At 42.5% G+C, this 20,642-nt stretch overlaps 1 protein-coding gene across 2 annotated transcripts in view; it reads left to right on the forward strand.

Moving 5' to 3' along the window:
- LOC123483394 (echinoderm microtubule-associated protein-like 6) overlaps positions 1-20,642 on the forward strand; it is an 80,597-nt gene that overhangs the window by 14,339 nt on the left and 45,616 nt on the right. For both annotated transcript variants that reach the window (XM_045213365.1, XM_045213366.1), the window contains exons 8-22: positions 103-240; positions 548-804; positions 1,133-1,342; positions 3,349-3,516; positions 3,798-3,904; positions 5,311-5,411; positions 5,703-5,889; positions 6,253-6,358; positions 10,249-10,342; positions 10,540-10,640; positions 11,384-11,586; positions 12,079-12,190; positions 12,542-12,669; positions 12,811-12,952; positions 13,794-13,946. In XM_045213365.1, coding sequence (XP_045069300.1) covers positions 103-240; positions 548-804; positions 1,133-1,342; positions 3,349-3,516; positions 3,798-3,904; positions 5,311-5,411; positions 5,703-5,889; positions 6,253-6,358; positions 10,249-10,342; positions 10,540-10,640; positions 11,384-11,586; positions 12,079-12,190; positions 12,542-12,669; positions 12,811-12,952; positions 13,794-13,946 — 2,207 coding nt within the window. The remainder of the gene's footprint in view (positions 1-102; positions 241-547; positions 805-1,132; positions 1,343-3,348; positions 3,517-3,797; positions 3,905-5,310; positions 5,412-5,702; positions 5,890-6,252; positions 6,359-10,248; positions 10,343-10,539; positions 10,641-11,383; positions 11,587-12,078; positions 12,191-12,541; positions 12,670-12,810; positions 12,953-13,793; positions 13,947-20,642) is intronic.

The following is a 20,642-nucleotide window of genomic DNA, read 5'->3' on the forward strand; positions in this document are numbered from 1 at the left end:
CCCTTACTATTCCACTGTTGTATCATTTTCCACTGCTGTCCCCTTATTCCATTACTTTCCCTGTTTGACCCTTCACCTTGATGCTCTGTATCTCTGTTACAGGCTCTGGAGTTTATCCGACCACACTCTTATTGCCCGCTGTAACATGGAGGAAGCCGTACGCAGCGTCTCCTTCATCAATGACGGCTCTCAGCTTGCCCTGGGAATGAAGGATGGCTCCTTCACTGTGCTCCGCGTCAGGTGAGTTAACAGAACAAATGCTCCGCACTATTTTTTTTCCAGTTATGCTGGATTTGTAGGATTTTTTTACTATGTTGTATTTTACAGTCTGCTATTTATCTAATTCGTTTTGATAACGATAAAACTGTAATTACACAACTATGTAATGCCATAATAATATTTTAGTTTTTTTATGGGATGTATTGTAACAATGATAAACTGTTTTGGTACCTACTCTGAAATGTTTTGAGTTTGTAATGTAAAAAAAATAAAAATAAACAGGACTGTAAAATAATGTGTTGTCTTTTTATCTCCTCCGTGTCCCCAGGGACATGACGGAGGTGGTGCACATCAAAGACAGGAAGGAAGTCGTCCACGAGCTGAAGTTCTCGCCGGACGGCTCTTACCTGGCGGTTGGCTCCAACGACAGCCTGGTGGACATCTATGCCGTTGCGCAGCGCTACAAGAAGGTGGGTGAGTGCAACCACTCCACCTCTTTCATCACCCACCTGGACTGGTCGGTGGACAGCCGCTTCCTGCAGACCAACGACGGGGCAGGGGAGAGGCTCTTCTACAGAATGCCAGGTAAAACCACTCTTAAATATTATAATAGGATGGCCTGACTGGTCTAATGTCTACCGGGTCGACATAGGTTCGATTCCGGCCTACTGCTCTTTGACATAACCTCTCACTATCTTTTCAATAAAAGAAAAAAAATGCCATTAAAATATCCAAGAATACAATAAAAGGGTACAGTAACACTTCACCTTAAAGGTGCAATATTCAGTTCAATCAACAACAAAGAGGACACCCCGCTACTGTTTTGGTAAACAGTTGATGGATTGGAGAAATGTAACCAGTTGATTTACAGTTGAGTGACATGTCTCTATGCTCTTCTCCCTCTTCTCTATAGCGGGGAAGCTCCTTACCAAAGAGGAGACTAAGGGAATCCATTGGATGACCTGGACAGGCATCATCGGGCCCGAGGTCAACGGGATCTGGCCCAAGTATGCCAACGTCACAGACATAAATTCCGTGGACGCCAACTACAGCAGTGCTGTGCTGGTGACTGGGGATGACTTTGGCCTCGTCAAGCTTTTCAGGTTCCCGTGTATTAAGAAAGGTCAGGCCAAATGTGTTTTCTTACAACATGCAGCGTGCCTATAGCAAATATGTTCTTAGTTTTTTTGTTATAGATGCTCTACAGATGGTGATACTATCTGTTGATAAGCAACTGCTTGTAAGGTTAGGGTTAGGTTTAGAATAAGGGTTAGGGTTAGTAGATAGTTGGAATGTTACTGCTAGTCTAGAGAATCCACAGATGGACTATATGGTTACAGTTTTTTTTCCCACACACAGTACCAGTCAAAAGTTTGGACACCTATTCATTCCAGGGTTTCTTTATTTTTAACTATTTTCTACATTGTGGAATAATAGTGAAGACATCAAAACTATGAAATAACACATGGAATCATGTAGTAACCAAAAAAGTGTTAAACGAATCAAAATATATTTTATATTTGAGATTCTTCAAAGTAGCCACCCTTTGCCTTGATGACAGCTTTGCACACTCTTGGCATTCTCTCAACCAGCTTCATGAGGTAGTCACCTAGAATGCATTTCAATTAACAGGTGTGACTTCTTAAAAGTTAATTTGTGGAATTTATTTCCTTCTTAATGCATTTGAGCCAATCAGTTGTGTTGTGACAAGGTCGGGGTGGTATACAGAAGATAGCCCTATTTGATAAAAGACCAAGTCCATATTATGGCAAGAACAGCTCAAATAAGCAAAGAGAAACGACAGTCCATCATTACTTTAAGACATGAAGGTCAGTCAATCAGGAACATTTCAAGAACTTTTAAAGTTTCTATAAGTGCAATCGCAAAACCATCAAGCGCTATGATGAAACTGGCTCTCATGAGGACCGCCACAGGAAAGGAAGACCCAGAGTTACCTCAGCTGCAGAGGATAAGATCATTAGAGTTAACTGCACCTCAGATTGCAGCCCAAATAAATGCTTCACAGAGTTCAAGTCACAGACACATCTCAACATCAACTGTTCAGACGAGACTGCGTGAATCAGGCCTTCATGGTCTAATTGCTGCAAAGAAACCACTACTAAAGGACACCAATAATAAGAAGAGACTTGCTTGGGCCAAGAAACACGAGCAATGGACATTAGACCGGTGGAAATCTGTCCTTTGGTCTGATGAGTCCAAATTTGAGATTTTTGGTTCCAACCGCCGTGTCTTTGTGAGACGCAGAGTAGGTGAACGGATGATCTCCGAATGTGTGGTTCCCACCGTAAAGCATGGAGGAGGAGGTGTGGGGGTAATTTGCTGGTGACACTGTCTGTGATTTATTTAGAATTCAAGGCACACTTAACCAGCATGGCTACCACAGCATTCTGCAGCGATATGCCATCCCATCTGGTTTGCGCTTAGTGGGACTATCATTTGTTTTTCAACAGGACAATGACCCAAAACACACCTCCAGGTGGTGTAAGGGCTATTTGACCAAGAAGGAGAGTGATTGAGTGCTGCATCAGATGACCTGGCCTCCACAGTCACCCGACCTGAAGATGGTTTGGGATGAGTTGGACCGCGGAGTGAAGGAAAAGCAGCCAAGTGCTCAGCGTATGTGGGAACTCCTTCAAGACTGTTGGAAAAGCTTTCCTCATGAAGCTTGTTGAGAGAATGCCAAGTGTGCAATGCTGTCATCAAGGCAAAGGGTGGCTACTTTGAAGAATCTCAAATATAACACTTTTTTGGTTACTACATGATTCCATATGTGTTATTTCAAAGTTGTGATTTCTTCACTATTATTCTACAATATAGAAAATAGTAAAAATAAAGTAAAACCATTGAATGAGTAGGTGTCCAAACTTTTGACTGGTACTGTGGGTCACCATGATAATCTATAATGATGGAATTCAATCATCTGAAAAAATATACTTTATTGATAGCCATAACGCTACCATTACCAGGCAATGTTATGGCCATCATATCAAGACATATCTTATTTTAAAAAATTTCCCAGCTCAGCTTCCTAATATACTGTATGTTTTATATATGTTATGTCCCACTTGGTTTCCTTAAATGCCTTATTGTGTGGTCTTTGTGAAACAGCGGCTAAATTCAAGAAGTACATTGGCCATTCTGCCCATGTGACAAACGTGCGCTGGTCCCATGATCTCCAGTGGGTATTGAGCACTGGAGGGGCGGACCATGCCTTGTTCCAGTGGAAGTTTCTTCCAGAGGGGGTGATGAATGGCGTCCTGGAACCCCTCCTTCAAGGTGACGATTGCTGGATTACAAATTTACCCCAAGCCCCTACCCTTAAATTTTTGTCAGGAATTTATCTCCAACCCTTACATTTATGTCACCTGGTGAATGTGCTGTCATAGTATTTTGTCTGTTTATCTTCTGTCTGAATGGTATGAAAGAATGTAACTGTAAATGTCAAGTCTGGGTGATGAGTTGTTGGTTTGATCTACCTATTTATTTATCTATATCTATTGAATGGTCTTCATAAAGGTCAAAGGTCATCTATCCTGTGTTTGTGTTTGCATCTCCAGAGGGGTACGCGGATTCAAACAGTGGAGAATCTGACTCGGATGTGTCTGACGTTCCAGAGCTTGACTCTGACATTGAACAGGAGGCCCAGATCAGCTATGAACGACAGGTGGAGTAAAATATGCTGTGGAATAAGCCAATGCACTATTCCCCCCCACACCTATTGAAGCCCTAGTAAAGATATTAAAGTATTTTGGAAAGCATTTTTTCACAGAAGCAAAGCAGGCCTTGCTATTGTCTCTTTTCCCTAGTAAAAGTGATACTGGGATTGGCCACTGTCTTGTAAAGGATTATACACTACATGTCCAAAAGTATGTAGACACCTGCTCGTCGAACATCTCATTCCATACTCATGGGCATTAATATGGAGTTGGTCCTCCCTTTGCTGCTATAACAGCCTCCACTCTTCTGGAAAGGCTTTCCACTAGATGTTGGAACATTGCTGCGGGGACTTGCTTCTGTTCAGCCACAAGAGCATTAGTGAGGTCGGGCACTGATGTTGGGCGATTAGGCCTGGCTCGTGGTCGGCATTCCAATTCATTCCAAAGGCGATAGATGGGGTTGAGGTCAGGGCTCTTTGCAGGCCAGTCAAGTTCTTCCACATCGATCTCGATTAACCATTTCTGTATGGACCTCGCTTTGTGCACGGGGGCATTGTCATGCTTAAACAGGAAAGGGCCTTCCCCAAACTGTTGCCACAAAGTTGGAAGCACAGAATCGTCTAGAATGTCATTGTATGCTGTAGCCTTAAGATTTCCCTTCACTGGAACTAAGGGGTCTAGCCCAAACTATGAAAAACAGCCCAGAACATTATTCCTCCTCCACCAAACTTTACAGTTGGCACTATGCATTGGGGCAGGTAGCGTTCTCCTGGCATCCGTTAAACCCAGATTTGTCCGTCGGACTGCCAGATGGTGAAGCATGACTCATCACTGCAGAGAACGTGTTTCCACTGCTCCAGAGTCCAATGGCGGTGAGCTTTACACCACTCCAGCAGACGCTTGGCATTGCGCATGGTGATCTTAGGCTTGTGTGCGACTGCTCGGCCATGGAAACCCATTTCATGAGGCTCCCAACAAACAGTTATTGTGTTAACGTTGCTTCCAGAGGCAGTTTGGAACTCGGTAGTGAGTGTTGCAACCGAGGACAGACGATTTTTCGCGGTACGCACTTTGTGGTCCCGTTTCTTGAGCTTGTGTGGCCTACCACTTCGCGGCTGATTCGTTGTTGCTCATAGGCGTTTCCACTTCACAATAACAGCACTTACAGATGACCAGGGCAGCACTAGCAGGGCAGAAATTTGACGAACTGACTTGTTGGAAAGGTGGCATCCTATGACAGTCACTGAGCTCTTCAGTAAGGCCAATCTACTGACAATGTTTGTCTATGGAGATTGCATGGCGGTGTGCTCGATTTTATACACCTGTAAGCAACGGGTGTGGCAGAAATAGCCGAATCCACTAATTTGAAGGGGTAACATAATAACATTTGATCTGATCTTAAACTGTCTCCTAGGTTTACAAAGAGGACCTCCCACAGCTGAGGAAGAAGCTAGTGGGCTCACTGAAACGACAGAAGGCACCAGACGAGGGGCTGCGTTTGCAGTTTGTTCACGGGTAAGACACCTCAAGGGTGACTGTAAATGTATGTACTGTCAGGCCACTTCAGATACTTGTGCAGTGTTTATTTAAAAAAAAAACATTTTGCCATGCAGCAGGTATCTATTAAATTCTACACGTGCTTAAAGAATTTCCGCCAGAGTATGTTCTGCTGCGAAGTACCATAAAGTATCCAATAGCCTTGTTTCGACTATCAGGCCAGGTGAGGCCACGCTACTTTTAATCGACCAGTTAACATCAAATTATCCTGTAACTATAGATCTTTTCTGTCATTTCCTCATTGCACAGGTACAGAGGTTGTGACTGCAGGAACAACCTATTCTACACCCAGGCGGGGGAGGTGGTGTATCATGTGGCAGCCGTGGCTGTGGTCTATAACCGTCAGCAGCACGCACAGCGTTTCTACCTGGGTCACGACGACGACATCCTCAGCCTCACCGTCCATCCGCTGAAGGACTACGTTGCCACTGGACAGGTAGACCCCCAACGACATATTCATTTCAGTTTATTTACCCTACCTTTTCTGTCTCTCTCACGCTTTTGTAATAGCCTATACTGCTACAATCCACCACCATGTAATTGCATAGGAGTTCCGAGGCAACTACTACACTTATAGGGGCAACTGAAGTTAGTGTTACCATAATTTTTTAAAATCCTGTTTTCTTAAATTGCCATGGCATATTTAAGAGTGAGTATTTATATTCATGGTATATTTTAAGAGTGAGCATTTATAGTTAAATTGGAAGCTCTGTACCAACTCTGATATTTTAGCAATGTACTGTATTTAGCATCCACTATGCATTTTGCATTTTAAAGTTGAATTTGTCCCCATGCTCAGGTTGGAAGGGACCCAGCCATCCATGTGTGGGACATCCAGACACTGAAGTGCTTGTCCTTGCTGAAGGGCCATCACCAAAGAGGGGTGTGTGCACTGGAGTTCACAGGTAGGCCTGTTCTTATGCTCAATGTTGGGGAGGGACTGTATTTTCCTTAGGTTTACTTTAGATGTGTTCGCTCGCTGGTAACAACACAGATGACAGACAGTAGATTCACAGTTGACTGATGTTTAATAAAGATTAAGTTTGGCACTTGATTAAATGATGTAACATGGGCTAGGCACTTGAGTGGCAATGGCTTTGATTGACAGCTTATTGTTAACCAATAATCTAAATGCACACTTGTCTGCTCTACCTTTGGTAGACTGAAAGGTAGACTCAGCAATATGACAGGTCCTCTTTATATCGCTTTATTAGTGGTACTGTGCTTAGAACATAGCTGTATCATATTCATGTGGTTCCTGAGATGGTAGCCCTTCACACTTGTCCCCATATACGGGTTGAAAATGGCAGATTTGGGCACTAATAAGCGCCTAAATTGGAACGTAGTGGCTGTACAGTAACATGCTATACATGACGTCAGAGCTCTGGCTCTGCGCTTCAAAGCGCTGTATGGGTTTTGACTGACAGCCGTTCTGAACTTGAGCACCGCACGCAACAAGAAGTTGCCCCCCCTCCTGGTAATTGGGCAACCTTTGCACATACAGTGTCAATCTTTATGATCACTTTGTTTGATGTACAGTTACAAGATGACATGTTGTCATACGCTGGGTTGTTCTGAACAGAATGAGCCTATGTTTGTGTCTTTTCAGCACACGCATCTGAATGCACTCATGACTACTTTCTTTGTGCACCAAAATGATGATCTGCTTCTCTGTATTGCCTTGCGAATGCCTAACAATTTAAGATTGTATTTTATAACTTAGCTAGTCATGTTGGCAATAGAACAAGCTTTCAAATCATGCCCACCTGACCCAGATTACGATTTATAATGGACCGTTTTTGCGAAAACAACAACAGTCATTTTGTGATTGCGGGGATGCAGGGTTGTGTTCCGAACGAAACCGCTACAAGTGTGCTTGCTCTAGTTCCTCAACGGCACAGCTAGGAGAGCTAAAAAAGTACCTTATAGTTGAAGACTCTTCTTTGAGTCATAAAAGTGCATTGAAATTGCTTAGGAATTGTGAACACTTTGGAGTGGTGTGTGTGGCGACTTGGAGACACCATTAGTCCTCTCACTCAACCTAGTATTTGTTTGTCTAATGTTGCACCTACCCCACATTTTCCAGGAATCAAATTGTATTTGTCACGTGCCGAATACAACAGGTGTAGCTCTTACCGTGAAATGCTTACTTATCAACCCCTTAACCAAGAATGCAGAGTTTTTTTTTTATAGTAAGAAAATATGTGAAAAAAATAATAATAAAAAACAAGTAACGCAATAACGAGGCTATATACAGGGGGGTACCGGTACCGAGTCAATGTGTGCAGGTACAGGTTAGTCGAGGTAATATGTAAATGTAGGTAGGGGTAAAGTGACTATGCATAGATGATAAACAGATAGTAGTAGTAGCAGCAGCGTAAAAAAGGGGGTCAATGCAAATAGTCCCGGTAGCCATATGATTAACTCTTTAGCAGTCTTATGGCTTGGGGGTAGAAGCTGTCAAGGAGCCTTTTGGACCTAGACTTGGCGCTCTGTTACCGCTTGCCATGCGGTAGCAGAGAGAACTGTCTATGACTTGGCTGGAGTCTTTGATACATTTTAGGTCCTTCCTCTTGGTATAGAGGTCCTGGATAACAGGAAGCTTGGCCCCAGTGCTGTACTGGTCCGTACGGACTACCCTCTGTAGCGCCTTGCGGTCGGATGCCGAGCAGTTGCCATACCAAGCGGTGATGCAACCAGTCAGGATGCTGTCGACGGTGCAGCTGTAGAATTTGAGGATCTGAGGAACCATGCCAAATCTTTTCAGTCTTCTGTGGGGGAATGTGCGTTGTCGTGCCCTCTTCACGACTGTCTTGGTGTGTTTGGACCATGATAGTTTGTTAGTGATGTGGGCTCCAAGGAACATGAAGCTCTCGACCCGCTCCACTACAGGCCCGTCGATGTGAATGGGGAGTGCTCGGCCCTCCTTTTCCTGTAGTCTGCTATCAGCTCCTTTGTCTTGCTCATGTTGAGGGAGAGGTTGTTGTCCTCCTCCCTATAGGCTGTCTCATCATTGTCGGTGATCAGGCCTACCACCGTTGTGTCGTCTGCAAACTTAATGATGGTGTTTGAGTCGTGCGTGGCCACGCAGTCGTGGGTGAACAGGGAGGACAGGAGGGGAGTAAGCACGCACCCCTGAGGGGCCCCCGTGTTGAGGATCAGCGTGGCAGATGTGTTGTTGCCTACCCTTACCATCTGGGGGCGGCCCGTCAGGAAGTCCAGGATCCATTCGCAGAGGGAGGTGTTTAGTCCCAGGGTCCTTAGCTTAGTGATGAGCTTTGAGGGCACTATGGTGTTGAACGCTGAGCTGTAGTCAACAAACAGCATTCTCACGTAGGTGTTCCTATTGTCCAGGTGGGAAAGGGCAGTGTGGAGTGCAGTAGAGATTGCATCATCTGTGGATATGTTGGGGTGTTATGCGAATCGTAGTGGGTCTAGGGTTTCTGGGATGACTGTTGTGAGCCATGACCAGCCTTTGAAAGCACTTCATGGCTACAGACGTGAGTGCTACAGGGCGGTAGTCATTTAGGCAGGTTACCTTGGTGTTCTTGGGCACAGGGACTATGGTGGTCTGCTTGAAACATGTAGGCATTACGGACTCAGTCGGGAGAGCTTGAAAATGTCAGTGCAGGCACTTGCCAGTTGGTCCGCGCATGCTCTGAGTACGCGTCCTGGTAATCCGTCTGGCCCTGCGGTCTTGTGAATATTGACCTGTTTAAAGGTCTTACTCACATCGGCTATGGAGAGCGTTATCACGCAGTCGTCCGGAACAGCTGGTGCTCTCATGCATGGTTCAGTGTTGCTTGCCTCGAAGTGAGCATAGAAGGCAATTAGCTCCTCTGGTAGGCTCGTGTCACTGGGCAGCTCGCTGCTGGGTTTCCCTTTGTAATCCATGATAGTTTGCTAAATGTTTCTGAATGTATCCAGAGTATTTTCAGATTTTGTTATCAACAAATGCAGCGAAAAGTACAGTAAATGTAAAATGCACATAAAATCAACAGTGAAGGAGGAGATCGCAGCAGCGGTGTTCTTTGTGGCTCGGCTGGCAAAGCGCCACGATTTGTTTTAATTACGTATAGAGCTGGTCTTTTTTTTTTTAACAATCTTTATTAAGAGCTGTCATTTTATTGTGAGGAACTGCAGTTTTATCAGATTTTTTTCCTTCAGTTTTTTCCTGTTATGTTAGTGATCTTTAATTCAATACAGCTCAAGTCTGTCAATTTCTGCTCAACCAAATTCAATACAGGATCAATCACATAACAGAGGAAAAAACAGAAAAAGTCTAAAACTGTAGCTCCTCACAATAAAATGACAGCTCTTAATAAAGATTGTTTAATAAAGAAGACCAGCTCTATAAGACATTAAAACAAATCGTTTGGATTCAGGCTTGTCAGGTGAACTTGTGTACTCACCTTTTGGTCTAATCATTTTCCCATTATTTCCAAACTGTTCCCTTTCATGGTTATGCATATGCTTTTCATATTTCTTCTGTAAGAAACATTTCAATTTAACCCTATCCATATAGGCCAATTCCCACAAGTGTAAAGGGTTAAACACTTCTGCAGGCATTGCGAGATCTGATAAGCTGTGCAGCTCGACTGTGATAGACGACCTGGAACAAAGGGATACCAGATTTCTTGATTGCTCCAATAGCTGTCACAAATTAAATTGTGTCCATGTTTCTGGATGTCTAAAAGCTGCTGACTTTTACTGTATGCGGCTGTATGAACACATGAGAGGATGGGATAACAAAGAGGGCATAACAAAATGGCTGTCTCTTCCCTTTGGCCCGCAGTGGATGGGAAGAGTCTTGTTTCTGTGGGCATTGACGAAGGTCATTCCATCGTGTTGTGGGACTGGAAGAAAGGCGAGAAACTGGCAAAAGCAAGGTACAGTATGCATTCAATAATCCAGGACATTCCCATTCAAGGTTATTTACCTCCATCCACAACTGTTCAAGCATTCCTATGGAATAAACACATAAATCAAGATGTAAAGATTGACTAAAAAGGGTGATTGATTGATTGAAAAACATTGATGGAGAACAAGACAGACTGTTGTGTGGGTTTCTCTTTTCATTCCCTAGGGGCCACAAAGATAAGCTTTTTGTGGTGAAATGCAACCCCTTCCGTATGGACAAGCTTGTCACCGTGGGAATTAAGCATATCAAATTCTGGCAACACACAGGTATTCCCCATGATTATTTCCATTCCCAATATCAAGTTAATTTAGCAACAGTTGTTTTTCCTGGGGTTCACACAAAACATGGTGGCACTTTATTTTACGCAACAAAAATTTATTTACTAAGAAATTACACGATAAATGGTAATTATTCTGCAATGTCCATGTAAGAATTGTGATATTTAACAATGGTTTGACAATGCAACTGTTCAGTAAAGTATGAATTACTATGAATTACTTTGTTGCACTCTAACATACAGTGGCTTGCGAAAGTATTCACCCCCCTTGGCATTTTTCCTATTTTGTTGCCTTACAACCCGGAATTAAAATTGATTTTTGGGGGGTTTGTATCATTTGATTTACACAACATGCCTACCACTTTGAAGATGCAAAATAAATTAATAATTGAAACAAACAGAAATAAGACAAAAAAACAGAACCCCCCCTTTGTAGAGTATTTGGACTATTTTGTGTATGTCCATTACATGAAATCCAAATAAAAATCAATTTAAATTACAGGTTGTAATGCAACAAAATAGGAAAAACACCAAGGGGGATGAATACTTTTGCAAGGCACTGTATTATCTAAATGAACACCATACAAACTATTAAAGTGTGGCAGTTCACTTTGGCAACAGTACTGTTTTGTTGTTGTGGCATTGTAAAAAAAAAACGACAAAGTTTAAACTTCGACTCTGAACTCTTTAAGAAATAGCTTTGTATGAAAGACTGCATGTGTTGGACCCAAGGTGGAGGACTCACATTCAAAAGGGGTATCTTTGGAAACCTCGGAAAGCTAGAGACCATGATGTCCGTCTGCTACGGGCGCTCGGAGGACCTGGTTTTCTCAGGTTCCACCACTGGGGATGTATACATCTGGAGAGAGACCACCCTCATGAAGGCCATCAAGGCCCACGACGGTCCAGTGTTCGCCATGTGCTCTCTTGACAAGGTACCTGGTCTCCCCAACCATCACGTAACAGTAAACTCTTTTGACTAGTACTTATTGCCTCACTTTACGAGCCGGTTTCCCAGACACAGATTATCCTTATCCTGGACTAAAAAGTATTTATAATGGAGATTCTCCATTGAAAATTGATTTTTTTTGGTCCAGGACTAGACTTAATCTGGGAAACCAGCCCCAAAACTGTCCTTCTCTAGATTAATTAACAGGATATCTTTACTTGGCAGCTCAGTACTCCATCAGCAGACATAGCACATGCCTACTCTTCTTTACTCATCTATGCATGATCTTGACCTGTAGTTTACTTGTAGACCTAGGTAGAATATAGAATACATATGTCACGTAATGGTTACCTTGGAAACTGCAGCAGAACACAACTTGGATCTAAATGAGTGAAGGCAGTGATTGAACGAAACAAGAGAAAAAGGAATTGGGCGATGATTATTCCCCCCTGGTGACAGTCCCCTCGTTCTCTCACAGGGGTTCGTGACTGGGGGCAAGGATGGCGTGGTGGAGCTATGGGATGACATGTTTGAGAGGTGCCTGAAGACCTACGCCATCAAAAGGTCTTCGCTGTCTGCTTCATCTAAAGGTATGCTGTCTTCACTTTGTTTCTCACTATCCACCATTTCTTCACATCCAAAAGCAGGCTATTATAGACTATTATATAAAATAATGTAAGCCATGTACAGTATCTCACCCCTAAAGCTATTCTCCAGGTAAATTTGTCAAAGAATTCAAGCAGTAATTTACTAATATTGATAAATACTATGATTATGAATAAATGAATGAATACATTATTAATTTATTGAAAAAAATGAATGAATGCCATAGGCAGCAACAACTTCCATCAGTACAAATAATGGTAATTGTTGCCGTTTGCTTGCTGCTATTTTGGAATTTATGTTTGCTCTTTGGCATCACCTCCTGCTTCTTTCCTTAGGATTGCTGCTGGAGGACAACCCATCTATCCGCGCCATCACCCTTGGACATGGACACATCCTTGTGGGGACCAAAAATGGAGAGATTTTGGAAATTGACAAGAGCGGCCCAATGACCTTGTTGGTTCAGGTGCGTGGAGGGGGAGGATGTAATAGTTAGACTTAAGATCAGAATTTATGCAGATTTTCACTCTGTGTATGTCTGTCTTAAAAATCCTAACAAATGGTTTGACAATTACGTGTGTGTGTGTGTGTGTGTGTGTGTGTTTAGGGTCACATGGAGGGTGAGGTGTGGGGTTTGGCTGCTCACCCTCTTCTTGCCATATGTGCCACTGTAAGTGACGACAAAACGCTCAGAATCTGGGAACTCTCTGCCAACCATCGCATGGTAGCAGTCCGCAAACTTAAAAAAGGTACCTGCTATTATTTTGTCTTGTTAAATATATAATTGAAAAAAAAATATTCTAGTACATCTGCAATGTGTATATATATAGAAAAGTGTGTGGTTGTACACACATCCTTAAAAAACTTAGGTGCTGGGCTAATGAAGAATACTTGAAAAGAACAGAAAGGCCCGCACACTGAATATGCTCCCAATTACCACCTTTTATTGAAAACGTTTCAATCAACAAGGATCTTCGTTAGGTCAAAAGATCTGCAATGCATGACATTTAAAACAATAGGGCCTTACAATGATACATTTCAATATGCTCTATATGCAGTAGTGAAAGACACAACCACTGTCCCCCAAAATTAAATATAAAAAACCTTGCTATTCAGTAGCAAGTATCTTCAAAATTATCCTCTCAAAATACAGCATTATGAGAGTGTCTGCAATTTTTCTTTCTACCTCCATGTACAGTACCAGTCAAAAGTGCTCAGTATATGTGGGAACTCCTTCAAGACTGTTGGAAAAGCATTCCAGCTAACTTCCTCATGAAGCTGGTTGAGAGAATGCCAAGAGTGTGCAAAGCTGTCATCAAGGCAAAGGGGTGTCTACTTTGAAGAATATTAAATATAAAATATATTTTGATTTGTTTAACACTTTATTGGTTACTACATGATTCCATATGTGTTATTTCATCGTTTTGTCTTCACTATTATTCTACAATGTAGAAAATAGTAAAAATAAAGAAAAACCCCGGAATGAGTAGGGGTGTCCAAACTTTTGACTGGTACTGTATGTTTAAAATATTTGTTTGTGTGACTGAAATCATCATCATGTATCATAGCTAAGGTTTCTTTTTATTTGAGGCGGTAGATGCTGTGCCTTTTCTCCTGATGGGAAGGCCTTAGCCGTGGGCCTGAATGACGGCAGTTTCCTGGTGGTGAATGCCGACACCTTGGAGGACATGGTGACCTTCCATCACCGCAAAGAGGTCATCTCAGATATCAGGTTCTGCCAAGGTATTTCCAGGATGTGGTCATGTGTTAAATATTCAAATATTTTTGCAGACTAGGGTTTAATCGCGGGAACAGGGTTTCCGAGATTTACAGAGTTTTCCCGACCAAACCCACTCCTGACGACATGGATTGGCCTAGTTACAGTTTTTACTTAAATCGGCTAAAAAAATCTATGGCAAGACTTGAAAATGGCTGTCTAGCAATGATCAACAACCAACTTGACAGAGCTTGAAGAATTTAAAAAAGAATAATGTTCAAATATTGTACAATACAAGTCTGCAAAGCTCTTAAAAACTTACCCAGAAAGACTCACATCTGTAATCACTGCCAAAGGTGATTCTAACATGTATTGACTGAATGGGTTGAATACTTACAGTTGAAGTCGGAAGTTTACATACACTTAGGTTGGCGTTATTAAAACTCATTTTTCAACCACTCCACAAATTTCTTGTTAGCAAACTATAGTTTTGGCAAGTCGGTTAGGACATCTACTTTGTGCATGACACAAGTAATTTTTCCAACAATTGTTTACAGACAGATTATTTCACTTAAAATTCACTGTATCACAATTCCAGTGGGTCAGAAGTTTATATACACTAAGTTGACTGTGCCTTTAAACAGCTTGGAAAATTCCAGAAAATGATGTCATGGCGTTAGAAGATTCTGATAGGCTAATTGACATAATTTGAGTCAATTGGAGGTGTACCTGTGGATGTATTTCAAGGCCTACCTTCAAACTCAGTGCCTCTTTGCTTGACATCATGGGAAAATCTAAAGAAATCAGCCAAGACCTCAGGAAAAAAATTGTAGACCTCCACAAGTTTGGTTCATCCTTGGGAGCAATTTCCAAATGCCTGAAGGTACCACGTTCATCTGTACAAACAACAATACGCAAGTATAAACACCATGGGACCACGCAGCCGTCATACCGCTCAGGAAGGAGACGGGTTCTGTCTCCTAGAGATGAACGTACTTTGGTGTGAAAAGTGCAAATCAATCCCAGAACAACAGCAAAGGACCTTGTGAAGATGCTGGAGGAAACAGGTACAAAAGTATCTACAGTGGGGAGAACAAGTATTTGATACACTGCCGAATTTGCAGGTTTTCCTACTTACAAAGCATGTAGAGGTCTGTCATTTCTATCATAGGTACACTTCAACTGTGAGAGACGGAATCTAAAACAAAAATCCAGAAAATCACATTGTATGATTTTTAAGTAATTAATTTGCATTTTATTGCATGACATAAGTATTTGATACATCAGAAAAGCAGAACTTAATATTTGGTACAGAAACCTTTGTTTGCAATTACGGAGATCATACATTTCCTGTAGGTCTTGACCAGGTTTGCACACACTGCAGCAGGGATTTTGGCCCACTCCTCCATACAGACCTTCTCCAGATCCTTCAGGTTTCGGGGCTGTCGCTGGGCAATACGGACTTTCAGCTCCCTCCAAAGATGTTCTATTGGGTTCAGGTCTGGAGACTGGCTAGGCCACTCCAGGACCTTGAGATGCTTCTTACGGAGCCACTCCTTAGTTGCCCTGGCTGTGTGTTTCGGGTCTTTGTCATGCTGGAAGACCCAGCCATGACCCATCTTCAATGCTCTTACTGAGGGAAGGAGGTTGTTGGCCAAGATCTCGCGATACATGGCCCCATCCATCCTCCCCTCAATACGGTGCAGTCGTCCTGTCCCCTTTGCAGAAAAGCATCCCCAAAGAATGATGTTTCCACCTCCATGCTTCACGGTTAGGATGGTGTTCTTGGGGTTGTACTCATCCTTCTTCTTCCTCCAAACACGGCAAGTGGAGTTTAGACCAAAAAGCTATATTTTTGTCTCATCAGACCACATGACCTTCTCCCATTCCTCCTCTGGATCATCCAGATGGTCATTGGCAAACTTCAGACGGGCCTGGACATGCGCTGGCTTGAGCAGGGGGACCTTGCGTGCGCTGCAGGATTTTAATCCATGACGGCGTAGTGTGTTACTAATGGTTTTCTTTGAGACTGTGGTCCCAGCTCTCTTCAGGTCATTGACCAGGTCCTGCCGTGTAGTTCTGGGCTGATCCCTCACCTTCCTCATGATCATTGATGCCCCACGAGGTGAGATCTTGCATGGAGCCTCAGACCGAGGGTGATTGACCGTCATCTTGAACTTCTTCCATTTTCTAATAATTGCGCCAACAGTTGTTGCCTTCTCACCAAGCTGCTTGCGTATTGTCCTGTAGCCCATCCCAGCCTTGTGCAGGTCTACAATTGTATCCCTGATGTCCTTACACAGCTCTCTGGTCTTGGCCATTGTGGAGAGGTTGGAGTCTGTTTGATTGAGTGTGTGGACAGGTGTCTTTTATACAGGTAACGAGTTCAAACAGGTGCAGTTAATACAGGTAATGAGTGGAGAACAGGAGGGCTTCTTAAAGAAAAACTAACAGGTATGTGAGAGCCGGAATTCTTACTGGTTGGTAGGTGATCAAATACTTATGTCATGCAATAAAATGCAAATTAATTACTTAAAAAATCATACAATGTGATTTTCTGGATTTTTGTTTTAGATTCCGTCTCACACAGTTGAAGTGTACCTATGATAAAAATTACAGACCTCAACATGCTTTGTAAGTAGGAAAACCTGCAAAATCGGCAGTGTATCAAATACTTGTTCTCCCCACTGTATATCCACAGTAAAACGAGTCCTATATAGACATAACCTGAAAGGCCGCTCAGCAAAGAAGAAGCCACTGCTCCAAAACCGCCATAAAAAAGCCAGACTACGGTTTGCAACTGCACATGGGGACAAAGATCGTACTTTTTGGAGAAATGTCCTCTAGTTTGATGAAACAAAAATGGAACTGTTTGGCCATAATGACCATCGTTATATTTGGAGGAAAACGGGGGCAGTTTGCAAGCCGAAGAACACCATCCCAACCGTGAAGCACAGGGGTGGCAGTATCATGCTGTGGGGATGCTTTGCTGCAGGAGGGCCTGGTGCACTTCACAAAATAGATGCCATCATGAGGAAGGAAAATTATGTGGATATATTGAAGCAACATCTCAAGACATCAGTCAGGAAGTTAAAGCTTGGTCGCAAATGGGTCTTCCAAATGGACAATGATCCCAAGCATACTTCCAAAGTTGTGGCAAAAAGTCTTAAGGACAACAATGTCAAGGTATTGGAGTGGCCATCACAAAGCCCTGACCTCAATCTAATTGAAAATGTGTGGGCAGAACTGAAAAAGCGTGTGCGAGCAAGGAGGCCTACAAACCTGACTCAGTTACACCAGCTCTGTCAAGAGGAATGGGCCAAAATTCACCCAACTTATTGTGGGAAGCTTGTGGAAGGCTACACGAAACGTTTGACCCAAGTTAAACAATTTAAAGGCAATGCTACCAAATACTAATTGAGTGTATGTAAACTTCTGACCCACTAGGAATGTGATGAAAGAAATAAAAGCTTAAATAAATCATTCTCTCTACTATTCTGATATTTCACATTCTTAAAATAAAGTGGTGATCCTAACTGACATAAGACAGGGAATTTCTACTAGGATTAAATGTCAGGAATTGTGAAAAACAGAGTTTAAATGTATTTGGCTAAGGTGTATGTAAACTTCCGACTTCAACTGTATCTAATCAAGATATATTAGTGTTTTATTTTTCATGAATTTTTTCAAATGTTAGAATTTCTCTTCCACTTTGACATTATAGATTATTTTGTGTAGATCGTTGACGAAAATGACAAATCAATTTGAATCCCACTTTGTGTCACAATAACGTTTAGAAAAAGTCAAGGGGTGTGAATACTTTCTGAAGGTATATATACAGTACCAGTCAAAAGTTTGGACACACCTACTCATTGAAGGATTTGTCTTTATTTTTACTATTTTTCTACATTGTAGAATAATAGTGAAGACATCAAAACTATGAAATAACACATGTAATCATGTAGTAACCAATAAAGTGATAAACAAATGAAAATATATTTTAGATTTGAGATTCTTCAAACTGCCTATGACAGTTTTGCACACTCTTGGCATTCTCTCAACCAGCTTCACCTGGAATGCTTTTCCAACCGTCTTGAAGGAGTTCCCACATATGCTTAGCACTTGTTGGCTGCTTTTCCTTCACTGCCGTCCGACTCATCCCAAACCATCTCAATTGGGTTGAGGTCGGGGGATTGTGGAGGCCAGCTCATCTGATGCAGTACTCCATCACTCTCCTTCTTGGTAAAATAGCCCTTACACAGCCTGGAGGTGTGTTGGGTCATTGTCCTGTTGAAAAAGAAGGTATAATCCCAAATCAGATGGGATGGCGTATCGCTGCAGAATGCTGTGGTAGCCATGCTGGTTAAGTGTGCCTTGAATTCTAAATAAATCATAGACGTGTCACCAGCAAAGCACTCCCACACCATAACACCTCCTCCTCCATGCTTTACGGTGTGAACTACACATGCGGAGATCATCCGTTCACCCACACTGCTTCTCACAAAGACACAGCGCTTAGAACCAAAAATTGGACTCCAGACCAAAGGACACATTTCCACCGGTCTAATGTCCATTGTTTGTGTTTCTTGGCTCAAGCAAGTCTCTTCTTATTATTGGAGTCCTTTAGTAGTGGTTTCTTAGAAAGATTACTGGAGGTTGTTTAATTTATTTACCCAAGAGAGCATACAGTGAGGGAAAAAAGTATTTGATCCCCTGCTGATTTTGCACGTTTGCCCACTGACAAAGAAACGATCAGTCTATAATTTTAATGGTAGGTTTATTTGAACAGTGAGAGACAGAATAACAACAAAAAAATCCAGAAAAACGCATGTCAAAAATGTTATAAATTAATTTGCATTTTAATGAGGGAAATAAGTATTTGACCCCCTCTCAATCAGAAAGATTTCTGGCTCCCAGGTGTCTTTTATACAGGTAACGAGCTGAAATTAGGAACACACTCTTAAAGGGAGTGCTCCTAATCTCAGCTTGTTACCTGTATAAAAGGCACCTGTCCACAGAAGCAATCAATCAATCATATTCCAAACTCTCCACCATGGCCAAGACCAAAAGCTCTCCAAGGATGTCAGGGACAAGATTGTAGACCTACACAAGGCTGGAATGGGCTACAAGACCATCGCCAAGCAGCTTGGTGAGAAGGTGACAACAGTTGGTGCGATTATTCGCAAATGGAAGAAACACAAAAGAACTGTCAATCTCCCTCGGCCTGGGGCTCCATGCAAGATCTCACCTCGTGGAGTTGCAATGATCATGAGAACGGTGAGGAATCAGCCCAGAACTACACGGGAGGATCTTGTCAATGATCTCAAGGCAGCAGGGACCATAGTCACCAAGAAAAAAATTGGTAACACACTAGGCCATGAAGGACTGAAATCCTGCAGTGCCCGCAAGGTCCCCCTGCTCAAGAAAGCACATATACATGCCCGTCTGAAGTTTGCCAATGAACATCTGAATGATTCAGAGGAGAACTGGGTGAAAGTTTTGTGGTCAGATGAGACCAAAATGGAGCTCTTTGGCATCAACTCAACTCGCCGTGTTTAGATGAGGAGGAATGCTGCCTATGACCCCAAAAACACCATCCCCACCATCAAACATGGAGGTGGAAACATTATGCTTTGGGGGTGTTTTTCTGCTAAGGGGACAGGACAACTTCACCGCATCAAAGGGACGATGGACGGGGCCATGTACTGTCAAATCTTGGGTGAGAACCTCCTTCCCTCAGCCAGGGCATTGGAAATGGGTCGTGGATGGGTATTCCAGCATGACAATGACCCAAAACACACGGCCAAGGCAACAAAGGAGTGGCTCAAGAAGAAGCACATTAAGGTCCTGGAGTGGCCTAGCCAGTCTCCAGACCTTAATCCCATAGAAAATCTGTGGAAGGAGCAGAAGGTTCGAGTTGCCAAACGTCAGCCTCAAAACCTTAATGACTTGGAGAAGATCTGCAAAGAGGAGTGGGACAAAATCCCTCCTTGTTGTTAATCTGTCTCTCACTGTTCAAATAAACCTACCATTAAAATTATAGACTGATCATTTCTTTGTCAGTGGGCAAACATATAAAATCAGCAGGGGATCAAATACTTTTTTCCCTCACTGTATATCTATGGGCTTTTATGTTTTTCTGTCGTAATGTGCAGTAGCCTATATCATACAGTATGTAGCCTATTGGATAACGGCACAATCATTTGGGATTTTTTAGGCTTGGCCTCATAAAATGTATTTAATGTAGAGCTCATCTGGCTCGGATAGCATCAGGCTTGAATTTTCATGCCGATCAAAGCTCTAATCAAATCCAGACGTACTTACTGTATATGCTTTAGAATGACAGTTCCGGTTTTGGTGGGAAATATTAGATTAGCCAGGAGAAAAGTGATTTATTCTCGGGATGGAACATTTTATAAAATACCAGGAAAATATTAAATCCTAGTGCAGAGGTTGGGTGGTAACAATACCAGAGACATTTACCACTTCCCACTGGAGACTGGGATTCAGTCCCTGCATCCACCCTTCTCACGGTTTCTCCCACTTACCTGTCTATCCCTCTGATTTTCTTACTGTGTGAATAAAGTGTAAAAACACTTAAACATTTATATTCATGTTTACAAGTATTTATTGACAAAATATCTTTGGGCCTGTTGTTTTTGCAAACAAAGTTGTATGTTTTCAAGGTCTGTTAACTCTACAGTTTTCACTCTGCCATATCC

This window comes from Coregonus clupeaformis, unplaced genomic scaffold (genome assembly GCF_020615455.1).
Source record: "Coregonus clupeaformis isolate EN_2021a unplaced genomic scaffold, ASM2061545v1 scaf0107, whole genome shotgun sequence".
Taxonomy (NCBI): Eukaryota; Metazoa; Chordata; class Actinopteri; order Salmoniformes; family Salmonidae; genus Coregonus; species Coregonus clupeaformis.